The sequence below is a fragment of the Grosmannia clavigera genome (genome assembly GCF_000143105.1).
Source record: "Grosmannia clavigera kw1407 unplaced genomic scaffold GCSC_97, whole genome shotgun sequence".
In the NCBI taxonomy this organism is placed as follows: Eukaryota; Fungi; Ascomycota; class Sordariomycetes; order Ophiostomatales; family Ophiostomataceae; genus Leptographium; species Leptographium clavigerum.
The window spans coordinates 1,927,576-1,940,807 of record NW_014040560.1 but is presented as its reverse complement, the minus strand read 5'-3'; the positions used below and the strand labels follow the sequence as shown (position 1 = coordinate 1,940,807).

At 56.0% G+C, this 13,232-nt stretch overlaps 3 protein-coding genes across 3 annotated transcripts; 1 reads left to right on the top strand and 2 right to left on the bottom strand.

Moving 5' to 3' along the window:
• Positions 1 to 177: 177 nt before the first annotated feature.
• CMQ_4627 (uncharacterized protein) lies at positions 178 to 1,841 on the bottom strand (the record flags this gene model as incomplete). The annotated part of the gene is made up of 2 exons (XM_014312783.1): positions 178 to 1,579; positions 1,669 to 1,841. 2 exons carry the CDS (start codon positions 1,839 to 1,841, stop codon positions 178 to 180), a joined length of 1,575 nt encoding a protein of 524 aa, XP_014168258.1.
• A 665-nt stretch (positions 1,842 to 2,506) lies between these two features.
• On the bottom strand, positions 2,507 to 4,807 carry CMQ_4888 (calcium dependent mitochondrial carrier protein; the record flags this gene model as incomplete). Its single annotated transcript, XM_014313044.1, has 6 exons — positions 2,507 to 3,211; positions 3,271 to 3,317; positions 3,389 to 4,119; positions 4,182 to 4,389; positions 4,452 to 4,532; positions 4,594 to 4,807. The coding sequence occupies 6 exons, from the start codon at positions 4,805 to 4,807 to the stop codon at positions 2,507 to 2,509; spliced, it is 1,986 nt and encodes a 661-aa protein (XP_014168519.1).
• Positions 4,808 to 9,873: 5,066 nt separating this feature from the next.
• On the top strand, positions 9,874 to 11,534 carry CMQ_4384 (c-type cyclin; the record flags this gene model as incomplete). Its single annotated transcript, XM_014312540.1, has 2 exons — positions 9,874 to 10,033; positions 10,096 to 11,534. The coding sequence occupies 2 exons, from the start codon at positions 9,874 to 9,876 to the stop codon at positions 11,532 to 11,534; spliced, it is 1,599 nt and encodes a 532-aa protein (XP_014168015.1).
• Positions 11,535 to 13,232: the final 1,698 nt, after the last annotated feature.

The following is a 13,232-nucleotide window of genomic DNA, read 5'->3' as shown; positions in this document are numbered from 1 at the left end:
ATTTTGCCACTTACCTGACTCACTGTATACCGCTCGGTCGTGGCTGCCATAGCGGTCGAATAATAGACATGTCACCTGATCCGGGCAAAGCCAGGCTTTGAATATTACAAAATGTATTCGCTCTCGCTGAGCTCTATTCGATTCCTGCTAAACTAGATTCCGTTGTCGGATCGCAGCCTACTCGGGAAATGCCAGCAGGATCGACCCGGTCGTGGTCTTGGCCTCGACGGTTGACGCGTTGTCGGCGCTGCCCTTTGTGCCCTCGACGTGGTGGCCGACGAACGGCGGGAAGTGCGGGTTGTCGTCAGGCAGCACGTGAACGTCCCTGCCGAGCAGCCTGGCGCTTCCGCCGACGAGGGTGTCCAGGCGGGCGAATCCGGCCCAGGCGTTGGGATAGCAGAGGTTGATGTTGCCGGAGACGGCGTGATGACGGGAGCGAAGAGAGTCGAGCGGCGGCTGATCGTCGCCGTAGGCCAGCTGCACAGCAGTATGGCCGCTGACAGTGGAGGTTTCGAGTTCGAGTTCGCGGTGCTCCTCGGCGGTGCTGTTGCCGGCGAGCGGGGCCTGCGGACGGAGGCTGACGTCCAGGTCACCCGAGACGGTGTGGATGCGCGCGATGCGAGCAAAGACGGCATCGGACACGGATATGCTGCCGGAACGGCTTTCCACGTACAGCGAGTGGCCGGGCCGGCTGGCCGTCGAGGGCAGCTCGCGCAGCTTGATGTCGCCCGAGACGGTGGAAAGTGACAGGTACGGCGCCACGTCGGAGACGTCGGTCTCGTCGGTCTCCTCCACCTCAATATCGACAGTCCCCGACGAGGAGCTGACGGCCAACGAGTGGCGCAGCGCCCACGGTCCACCAGCCACACTGCCAGCGGTCAGAACGATCTCGGTGTTCTTCGCGGCGAAGTGGAAGCCCGACTCAGACTTGTTTGAGGGCGATGACAGCTGGACGCCAGCGACAACGTCGGAAATCTGCGAGTACAAATGTGCAGACAGGGCCATGGTCATGTCGAGGCCCTCGACCAGCTTGATACCCAGGTAGGTGGACGCGATGCGGAGGCGGTCCAGGTGGGTACCAGTCCGCTCGGGCACCCAGACGGTCACGCGAGCCAGAGCACAGGGGTAGCCCCGTGTCGTGGCCAGATCGTCGAGCTCGTCGACCCAGAAGCCATCGTCGACAAAAAGGGTGAAGGCTTGGTTGTTCGGATCGCCTTCATGGCCGAGCACGACGTCGGAGTAGATGCGCTCATCGTTGTAGACGAGCTCGACGACAACGGCCCCGTCCGGATGGGCGGCATCAGCCTGTCGGAGCACAATGTCACCCTCGACGTGCACCTGACGCCAGTGTTCATGTCTGTGCTCGTGGTCGTCGCGGCGCCGCGATCCCTGATTCAAGGACAGCCGGTGACCGGGACCCAAGACCAGCGGATACGTTGCCGGCGGCGGCCGGAACACACGACCGCTGCTGTTGTAGATGTTGTAGATGTTGTAGATGCGGCACTTTGGATCGGTGAGCTCGAGAGGCCCTTCCAAGGGGGCGCCCTTGCCACGGGCCGGCTGCTTGACAGGGGAAGTGCTGTGGGTGTCAGAGTGGGAGGAAGTGACGCAAGAAAAGACGTAGATTCATAAGAAGGAAATGGAAAGGAGAAGCATGCACAAACGAACCCAAAGGACAGCGGCCACAGCCAGAAGTGCACCGTCGCCAGCAGCAGCAACGACAACAGGATGTGGTGCAGCGGCAGTCGACGGCGGCGACGGCGCACATGTGTGTTCACCGACAGCGGCGGCAGCGTGCCGGCGATGGAGCCGCGCTTCTCCAGCAGAGGCTGACGTTCCATGGTGTAGTATGTCGTCGGGTAGGAGATGCGATAGCGTCAGGCATAGAGGAGATATTACTGTATACAGAATTGCTGTATGCGAAACAAGAAAGCTTGGCAAGGCGCCCATGGGGAAGGAACGCGGGACACTTATGTCTAAAGGGGAAATTGTGCTCCTAGTCCGGACTTGGCGCAGGACCCAGCTACCACCTAAACGGCTGCCTGGGGCACCGTCGTATTGCTGCATTGGGCAGGTATGAGCAGTCCAGAATGTGCGCACTGGCCAACAGCGTCCGTCACTGTGGCAGTGCCCGGTGCTACGAAGACAGCCGAGCGTTGCAGCACGGTGGGAAATGGAAGAACGGAAAGTGGAAAGGAGGAGGAAAAGGGAAGAGGTGCGAGCAAAAAATGGAACGGGAAACGGACAAGAGAAGGAGAGGATGGCAGGAACAAAGGAAAGGAAAGGAGGGGAAGTAAACAGGAGGTGGCTGAAGCACAGAACCAACAAAAAAGGTCCTTGCGATAGATCGATCAGGCCTCGTATCTGCAGACGCAGATGCCAATCAGGATGAATTTGGGGTTATTCTAAAGATCCGGGCCGCGTGGCCTCTGTAGATCGACGGGCCGAGGCCCGTCCAGACTCAACTCAGCCTCCTGGCCGTGGTCTCGGGTCTCCGGCTCACGGTTCACGGCAGTCCGAGCAGGGTCTTGGAGTTCTCGTAGACCATCCAGGTAATGCTGAGGGCGGGGGCCACCTTGAGCAGGTTGGGCGTGAGGCCCTTGTAGAGACCACGCCAGCCCTCGTTGGCGATCGTGCGCGAGGCCACGTCCCAGATGCCAGTGTAGGTGGGCGGGTGAAGAGCGGTGCCCTGGGTCTGCAGCCGTGTGCGCAGCACGTTGAGCGGATAGACGACAGACGCGCCAAAAGCCCCGGATGTGGCCCCGATGATGCCAGTCACCACGTTGCCAGGCGCCACGTCGTCCTCGTGCAGTCCGTCACGCCGTGCCTTGTAGCGTACGACGGCGCCTTTGAGCAGCTCGAACGTGCCCATGTCGATGGCGCTGTAAGGAAACATGCCGATCAGGCCCATGGTCACGCCACGATACGCTGCCCGCCAGCCGCCACGCCGTCCACTGCCGCCGTTTGTCGGCGAGTTCGCGTCCAGCATTCGCCGTGCCGTCTGGATCAGCAGCGCCCGTCCAGTCGGTCCGCCTGCGACCGTCTCGCACTGCAGCCGGAACTTGAGCGTGTCCAGTGGATACACGCAGAACTGCGCAATCATGCCGGCCACACCGCCCGCCACAAACTTGGAGTAGGGGTTGATGTGTGCTGGGTCGCCATGGCCCTCGAGCGAGGCGCAGGCCCGCTTGGCCGCTTCGTACGAGCCAAACTAAGGGGGGGGTCAGCTGTCTGCCGGGCTGTGCTGCTGGGCTGTGCTGCTGCACTCACCTTGATCGCCGTCTCTGGCATGATCTTGACCACGTTTAGTCCGTTTCCTGGGCTGTTAGCGAGTGCATCTCATACCGCCTCCAAGGTCCACTCTGTTCGCAGCATGACCACCACCCACCTGCAAAAAACGTCCGCAGTCCTCCTGCTCGGTACAGGCTCACCACCGCGTCCGTGATCGGCCGCGCTGCGTTGTGCAGCGCCGCTAGCGGGTGACCGTGGCGCACCGCGTTGATTGACGCGTTGCTGCCGGCCCGCGTGCTGACCAGCAGAAACACCTTGAGCCGGTCGAACGGCGCCGTTGCCGTCCGCGAGATCCCGCCCGCGAGCGCGCCTGCCACAAAGTATCCTGGATGGGGCATGTACTGCGTCAGTTTGGACATCTTTGCACGCCCCTGCTGCGTCTTTTGAAGCTTGTCGTCGTCCACCTCGCCGTCTTCGAGATCGTCCAGGCTGTTGATCTCATAGCCCCCCGGGTTGTCCCCGTCATCCTCCATTGACGGCGGTGGCGCAAACGATCGCCGGGGGGAGGGCGGTAGGGCTGGTGATGGCGCTGGTAATGACGCCAGTTGTGATGTGAGTGTGTGTGCTTCGGCCGATTCCCCGCAGTCTAGCTCCGATTCGCGCGTCCGCGACGACACGGCCTTCGGTTCCGCCGCAGATGGATGGGCAAGCTTCAAGAGAGAACCAAACAGGGCGTAGAAGAGAGAACCGGCCGTACCTAAGCCTTCCAGAGTCTCATCGCTGACCAGCGAATCGCCCTCGGCATTGAGCACCACCGTGGCCGCATAATACGAGAAGGCCGTGGCCAGCGTCGAGTCACCGCGCGTCGGGATGAACAGCAGGAAGTTCCTGCACACGTCAGCCGCTGTGCTTGCCATTGGGCAAAGGGACACCCCGACAGGGACACCTACCGCCACTCCTCAAAGCTGATGTACCCGTCGTGGTTCGCGTCCATCTCGTCAAAGAAGCCATTGAGCCGCTTCACCGGCACCGACAGCCCCGTCTTGAGAAAGGCACTGCGCAGTTCTGTCCGATTGACCCGTCCGTCGTGGTCGCGGTCGATCGACCGGAACAGCGTCAGCAGCTCGTGCTCGGCCGTCTCGACAAACACCCGGAATTCTGCCTTGTCAGCGGGAGCCAGCTCAAAGGACTGACGACGCTTTGCGTGTCTGTCGTCCCACCTTCATATTGGATCTTGCCGTCGCCGTCGGCGTCGACAAGCTTGATGATCTGCCGCAGCATATCGTCCGCGTTTTTCATCGCTATCCCGTCAGCAATCGCACCCAAAACAAGCACGGCCACGCCGGAAGAGGCTGCACTCACGGTGGTCAATCCGCCGGAGTCCCTTCTTGAGCCCCTTAAAGTCCAGGTCCTTGCCCTGCGGATCCAGCCGCCGCCACAGCGCGTCGACATCGTGTCGCGCCCGTTCGCTCGCATCCTCCGCGTCGCTCGCTGCTGCTGTCGTCATGGCCCCGCTGGCCGTCACGGCCGTCGTCCGGCTCGGGGGGAAAGCCTCCTCGTCGTCGCGGGCCGTCATGACCAGCCGACCATGGCAACCTCGGGCAGCTCAGGGAGTGGTCGCGTGGGCGCGGGCCGTCGTCAAGGTGGAGGAACAAACTCGGCCTCTTATCTTTTCCTCGCTTCTTTCTTCTTTTTCGTCTCAATTGCCCGTCGTTCAAGGCTAGCGCATCGTTCGTTTGAAAGCAATTGCGTCGTCGCAGAGCCGCGCAGAGACTGCTAGGAGCTCCAGGTTCCGTGGAGGGGTTGCGTGTGGTCGTCTAGGGAGCTTGGCTAACCTAATGATCGGTAGGGCCGTGGAATCAGGATTCCTAGCTGAGGTTAGTTTCGGTGCCGCTCGGCTTACACTTTTGAGTTTTCCAGGTCTTGCAGCAGCCTGTACGCAGGGAAGAAGCGCCATCCAATCAGGTTTCCCCTAATCCGACCTTACCTCGGCCGTACTATTCTCCGGCCTTCAGCTACAGAGTACAGGCCCATCTGGCCGAGCTCAAACTGAGTATCACAGTTCCGTTTGGCATCTTATGTTCGTTTGATTAGTATGATATGTTATTATATAGCATCCTTCATAGGACTGGCCAGTTGACAAGCATGTTCAATTGGGCTAGCTAGCCGACTTATCTCTTGATTGGGCGGCAACGCTGAACTACAAATCATACTACATAGTACAAAGTACAGAGTAGCACAAACAAATAGGACTGTAAATTAAGAAAACCCATACGCATTCCTCAGCCTAAGAAAAGCTATATATTGCACGGGTATTAAGTCAAACTGGCAAAGGGTCCCGAAATTGCAGAATCAGCACGCGTCCAGAACGGCAGCTTATCGCGATATTCGACCCTGATATAGTGATGCACTTCGGGTCGTACTCTGAGGGCAACCGGAGAAATCTCCGACCTTCGTATACAATCCAGAATTTTCTCTTGTGCAGACTGTACCCCAACCTCGAAGTTCGGGGAGAGGTACTAGGAACATATAAGCCTGACCGTATGTCCACCGGTATATTCAGCGGTATATATTCCCAGTCAAATTGCGCTAAACGGCTCCGTTTGTCGTCGAGCAAAAGTGGATACCCCTTTGACCGAAAAACGACCTTCCAGTCAGCTGTGGTAAGGTTCCAGATAGCAATTGAGTCGAAGGACTTCGTTGCAAAAGCCTTCCCGTCATCCGACCAGGCCACCACCTCAGGCAACCAGGCCACTGCCGCAGTGAAGCTATTATACTTGTGCTTGCGTTGGCCCGTATCGGGATCCCAGACCTGGATCGTACCGTCTGCTGCTGAAGACGTGGGCTGTCTGCCGACCGGCCAGAATATCCAATCTACCTCCTCGCCACGACTCCAGAGAGAAGAATTGTTGTTATCGGCACGTTGAACAGTCTGATCCCAGATCTTGTATTATGCCACTTTGTGATGCCGTTGCCAGCAGTCTTCCGTCCGCCGACCAGGCTACTAAGATAGCCCCGTCGATGCCTTTCATCGTGGCCCACTGGTTTTCTGCTGAGTCGTAGATCCGGATTGTGTCGTCACCAAATGCAATTGCAAGCCGTCCCGTACTTCCTGCCCATGCTACTGCATAGACACTACTATTGGGATCGTCTATCTCTGTGTGTTCACCCGTGACATGGTCCCGGAACCTGATGGTGCCATAGACCGAGGCGTATACCAGCCGCCTCCCATCATTTGACCAGGATATTGCCTTGACATTATCGGCCTGCCACAGTGTGTCCTCGCTAGTTCTGGTAACAAGGTCCCATAGTTGAATTGTTCCGTGGGTACTTGCAATTGCGAGCAGTCCTGTATTGCTCGACCAGGCTGTTGTCCAGGTGTTCCATGATCTGAGATAGGCGTCAATCCTTTGCTTCCGTGAGGCCCGCGATGTGTGATCTGAAATGGAATAAACCGACCGCTCTCATATTTATCGAAAGGGGCTTCAATCTCAAACGTAGTCTAGCACCGACCCGTACTGGCGTCCCAAATCTTCACTGTCCGGTCGGCAGATGCTGACGCAAGCCATCTCCCATCAGCTGACCAAGACACTGATTTGACAGTATCATCATGCCCTTTAAGCGTATTTTGGCACTGATCCGTACTGGCGTCCCAAATCTTCAGTCCCGTCGGCAGATGCTGACGCAAGCCACTCGCTCATCGGTTTCCAGACTACTGAAGTGACCGTGTAAATATGACTCTTGAGCTCGAGTTTGCATTTTCCCGTTACAGTATTCCAGATTCTGACAACACTGTCGTTTGACCCCGATGCAAGCCACTGTCCGTTTGCTGACCAGTCAATCGACCCTATCATATGGTGACTCCTGGTTATGAACGTCTGTAAGCAAGCACTCCAAAAACCAGTCATCGTGGGTTTACTTTTATCCAGTCTGGTTCTTCCGTTTGAAAGTACCGCCTGACTGCACTGTGTTCGGGGCTGAATATAAGCGCTGAAGAATATACTTGAAGGGGGTTGGTTTCTATGACATCCTTGTGATGTATCATAAAAAGATATGCATCTTCCACGAACCGGCGAGAGTCGGTTGACGGGTTCTTTACAAACGTTAGAAAAGCTGAGAGTGGAGGAATCACAACGACCTACCCGGTGCAAACCTTCCAGTTTTGCCATTGAAAGTATACCATCCGACACAGCTCCGATGAGGCTCAGAGCTTCAAGCCAGTAGAGATAATATACCCGCAGAAATATGTCGATAGCGTCGATGTCTTTTGGACTCAGGAGAGCACCCTCGCCAGTGATGCAGTCGTGCAGGTGGTTAATCCAGAAGCAACATGAATATCGCGCATGAGATAAAGGATCCGGTAGTGGAACATTGACATCTCCTCTGTCAGTCCCAGGATCTCGTAGCTTGTAGACGTTCCTATGTAGGGTTGAAGACATTATTTTCAGGGACTGTGTGAAAATATAGTGGTGCATGGCATATATCCCAGACAGCAATACACTGCCAGAGTCGAGGAGATACTCCTTTGCTGACTGATGAACTAGAGACACAGTTTGTAGGCCCGATGTCAATGTTAAAAACGAGCCACAAAGTCCAACTATTTTTTAAATTTCAGAGGTAGTGACAGACTTGTCAGAAAGAGCAGCCAGTTCGTCTAAAGTAACCGGGCGGTATACAGTAACAGCAACGGCCAGGATGAGTTTACAGAGCTCAGTATCTGCAGGACAGTCCGGATTGCAGACCTGCCTCATCATCTGCTCGTACAGTTCTTTGAGCCCTGATGGAAAGGTTGTGAGCTTCAAGATCGTATTCCATGGATTTGTCCTGGCAAGGTCTTGACAAGCCAAAGCCACCCAAAGAAAGGTATCTTTGGCATGAGCCCTGAGATAGCTGTGGACGGTACTTCTCACGATTTCATCGTAGTCTTTGAGTGCTGCCAGCTTGCTGACTTTGTACTCAATGTAACTGGTCACAGCTCCAGAAATGGAATCCTGGTTCTCAAGGCAGAGCCATAGCTTTTGTGATGGAAGGGAAAGCTTCTCCTCAATGATTGGCCAGTTCCGGCTAGACACTACCCATTTTATGTTCGCGTATGCTGTCGACTGCTCAGCGATGAAGTCCAGGAGAAATGGGAGACCCGTAGTACATTCATCGAGTCCGTCTATAAAGAAGTAGGTTCTTGGAAAATTGTCGTCTCCCATCATTTGGATGAAAATCGTCTTCAGGGCGACCCAAGCATTCGTATCTTCAAAGAGAACTTTGCCAGCCACATCGTACCTCTTTTGCACCAGCAGGAGATACATCAAGCCTCGTAGAACGGATGTGGCATTATTGATGCGGGAGTCGGCTGCTTGACAGAAGAAATAGGACAGCAATGGGCTGCCACGTTGCCCTTCCAATTCTTTGATGATGCCGCACATCAACATTGTCTTGCCTTTTCCCGGGCCACCATTTATCCAGAGCAGTCTGTTTTCGGGTTTGTTGCGCCACTCGTTGAAGATTTCATTATCAGAAATCCAAATGTACGAGTCTCTAAAGAGGCTATCCTTAGCCTCCTCGATGCGAGATTTGTCGTCACGAGGATCCGTAAGACGCAAGTCAGTCAAACAGCGATTGTGGCTCTCATTACTTGGGCCTTTTCGGTCAGCCTTGAGTCAAGCAGGGACGGATCTCGGCTTACTGTTTGCTTTGTCGAGCTCGACGTGTAGGCGCCTGAAAGCTTTGTCTCTTCCCTCGCCGTACAGTAATGGCATTTGTGTGCCGAAATTGCCGAACAAGGAGTACGCCTTGTCTTCTTCTAGTGTCGTTTTCCGTTTCTCTGCCCACTTCATTCGTTCATCAACACTGAACTTGGACAGAGGGCTACCCCTCAGCGCGTTGACATTTGCTTTCTCGGAAGGCGGACTGCCACGAGGCGATGGTATCAACGCTCGTCTTTAAGCGCTTTGCTTTCGAGCGGGTCACGCGCGACTCCGTAACGTCTGACATATATACATAGCATCTGGCAGCACAGCGGTACCACGAAAACATGCGGATAAGGGATTCCTGCAGTTCAGTGGAATTGGACTTGTCGATACAGCAGGTATCCACCCAGTAGTACTTCAAGCCATCGCGAGTTGCCTGATTCCCACAGAACCGGATCTTGTCATAACCACGTTTCTTCTCGTAGGAGTCGTTCTGAATGTCTGAAAACGTGACCTCTTCGTCGCCCCATGTGTGTGAGAGGATAGCATAGGGGGGTGGAGGGGTATGGTTAGGAAGTCTGCCAGGCTAGTTTTGCCGGCACTGTCACGATGCAGCAGCCGCAATCTTAGTGTAGGCTCAGCCTTGTCTTCAACGCTGAGCTCAAAGTCGTTCGTTCGTCTCTGACAGTCGGGAGGATTTCTGCTTGGCTTTTTAGCCTCCTTGCACATCAAGGTTCCGTCAGATGTGATCAGGTTGAGTTCTACGAAATAGATGGCGGGGCAATCCCATATATGCTCGACACAGGGCAAGGCGTTCATTCAGTCTTCCCGTCGTTGGGCAGACAAGTGGGGCCGGGCGCAATTCTATATCACGTGCCCGTGCTGCGCCTACCTCCTGCCTATTTGTCCAGCTTCCTGGAGCTCCACTCGACTCGGGAGCTCTACAGCAACAGCAACAATGGCGGCCAGCTACTGGGACTCGACACAGCGGCGGTTCTGGGAGTTCAGCAAGGAGCAGCTGGCGGCGCGGCGGCGGCAGCGGCAGGAGGAGGAACGCAGCCTGGTGCAGATGTGTCCGCTGCCGGAGCAGCGATACCTGAACATGTTTTTCTTCCAGCGTGAGTTCTCACCCGCCTGTGACTTCTTCTGTTTCTCCTTTCCCTCCCGCTGACCCCTGCAGAGCTTAACCGGCTGGGAAAGCGGACGAACGTGCGACAGCAGGCCCTAGCGACGGCACAGGTGTACCTCAAGCGGTTCTACCTGCAGGTGGAGCTGCGACGGACGAATCCATACCTGGTCATGGCGACGGCGCTGTACCTCGCCTGCAAGACGGAGGAGTGTCCACAGCACATCCGACAGGTCTCGCAGGAGGCCAAGGGTCTGTGGCCGGACGTGGGTGCGCACTGCCTCGAGATCACGCGCATCGGCGAGTGCGAGTTCTACCTGATCTCCGAGCTGCGCTCGCAGCTCATCGTCCACGCCCCCTATCGCACCCTGCTGTCGCTGCAGGGCGAGCTGGGCCTGCATCCGGACGAGCTGGCCCATGCCTGGAACGTGGTGAACGACCACTACATGACCGACCTGCCGCTGCTGTACCCGCCTCACGTCATTGCCGTCACCGCCCTGTTGTGGGCTCTGGTGCTGCCACCGGGAGGAGGAGCCGGAGGGGGCGGTGGCGGCGCTGGAGGAGGGGGAGGTGTGGGAGGCGGTGCAGGGGCTGGAGGTGCAGGTGCGGGAGGTGTAGCGGGCGGAGGAGGCGCCGGTGGTCCAGGTGCTGCCGGCGCAGGAGCCAACGCGGGCGTTGGTGGAGCTGTTGGCGGCAACGTCGGCGGCATGACGCCCGGTGGCGGCGGTGGCCTCCACGGACCCTCATCTCTTCCGGCGCCGCCCCAACTGCACACGTCCTACTCGTCGCTGTCGACGCTCGGCGGACCCGGTGCCACCAATACGCCCGGTGGCAGCAACACGCCGGGCGGCGGTAGCGGCGGCAGCATGTTGCCGAGCACGCCCGGCATGGGCGTCGGTACCCCGAATATGCCCGGCGGTGTTGCGGCCGCTCTGGTCCAGGCACAGGCTCGCGCAGCCGCCGTGGCGGCATCCCAACAAAACGCTGCTGGTGGTGGCGGTGGCGGCGGCACGCCCAACATGGGCAGCAGTATGGTGGCGCTAGGTGCGCTCGGCAGCATCAACAGCATGGCGGCCACCATGGGCACTATGGCGGGCATGGGCATGGGCAGCATGAACTTGGGTGGCATGAACATGGCCGGCATGAACAGCATGGTCGGTGGTGGTGGCTTGAGCATGAACGCTGCCGGCGGGGCAGCAGCAGCAGCAGCAGCGGCGGCTGCGGCAAATGGCAGCCAGCAGGTCGTCCAACAAGGTGGCCAACAGGTCGGCTCCGCTGCAGCTGGCGACGATAGCAGCCCGCAGGACGGTGGAAGGGGCGCTATGCTGCAGTGGCTCATCAAGTGGCTGGCCGACAGCGGGCTCGACATGGAGGCAATCATCGACTGCACCCAGGAGCTCATCTCGTTCTACGTCTGCAGCGATGAGTACAACGAGAAGCTGACGCGGGAGCAGATCAACCGCTTCATCAAGGTCCGAGGCCTGGATCGGTGAGAGAGCGAACGGAAACAATTATTTTTAATACGATTACTTAATGGACGACGTTACGAACTTACGGCCAAGACAGGCAGGCGCTGATGTGCTCTTGCAGTCAAGTGATTATCTAATTGCGCGACCGGTACATCACAAAGCGCCGGCAGGCGTCACAATGTCAGCTCACCTTCGTATTGGCCCTCAAGCTGATCGCTGCCCTAAGCGCCAGGTGCAATATCGCGCTCTATCAGTATTTTATATGCTTTACTATGCGGAGAAGCGCCTGGCCCTAGGCTGTCGTACAAAGCATGCATTCGTGCCAATCAAGCATACGAGTACGTGCTCAAAATAGTCACTGTTCATGCTTTTATATTCATATTTCTTTCATTCGAGTCTTTTCCCGGTTGCAGCGCCCACAGGCGTCGTCTTCTCAGCTAATTTGCACACGACATCATCACACATGGTAACACAATCCAACAAAACGTCACAAAAACGGATGGCCGCTATTATCCGTCGCTGCCAACTGAACCACGAGGAAGATGCAGAATACACGATGCTCCTTTGCTCCACTATCTCTCAGTCGCGACACGGGAATCTCCGAAGCAGAAAAGCAGAAACCGACTCCTCAGAAACCCTCCCTTTACCAGAGTCCTGCAGCTGCTAAAGAAAACAGAGCTTGTACACGATGACCCAAGAACCAGAAAAATGACACGGAGAAATAGAAGCTAGAGCGGCAAGATATCAATGGAGACACAGTTGACCCAACCATAAATAGACAAGCAAAAAATACCAAAAACCCAAACGTGAACACGCAAGGGCCGCTAGGCCCTTTCTTTGCCTGCCAACCTCCCCGATGTTGCTCCCAGACAAACCCGTCGCAGTTGGCCAAAACCAGAATAGCACATCAGAACACCAACAAACAGCGATTCTTAACCTGTCGCCGTTGTATCTCCATTTGCGGAAAACCAAAAGACCATAACCAGAAAATGAGAGAGAAGATGCCGTCCCAAGACGCTCGTTCTATGAAAGTTTGTTCTTTCATCCCGTATACCCGTGATCAGCCGTATTTTATCATTGTCGAAACAAAAATGTCGCCCGCTCCTTTATGGGAAGACATGAAACGATGCAAAGCCGCAAGAACTCCGTTGTAGATACCGATATAAGCAGGGATTAGAATTTTGTCGAGAAACGTTTGTATCCGTAACCGAATAAATCGAAAAATATTAAGAAACGCAAAGTCGTCGTCTCAAAGACAGTCGCCATCTTTCGAGACTGAGAGCACCGGACATCCAGATCGGGTATTTCTTCGTTTCTTTTTTGTTTACCGTGGAAGAAATGCCAAAGATTGAACAAAAGAGAGGAAAGAAGGGGAATGGGAGAGAAAAAGAAAAGAAACAAGGTATCGATTGTCGTCCATTGCTCGCCGGTCGGACAGAAGCAGAGTGCTGGATATTCGCTCATAAAGCAGTCCAAAGTCCGCGTCAAACGGTGGAGGATCAGTTTTGTACAGAGATGGGAGGAATGGACAGGTTGGTGAGAATGTCCCAAGATGTTGCATGGTAGCTAGTCATGTGTGCGAACCCACACTCTGTTTTGTTGCCGTTGTGTTCGTCAACGAATACCAGTCGTTTCTATTGTTTGTGGTTTTGTTTTTCGTCTGTCCGGTGTTCGCGCCCAGAAGATGCCCAGCTGTCGAGAAGAGACAAGTTGGGTTTCCTA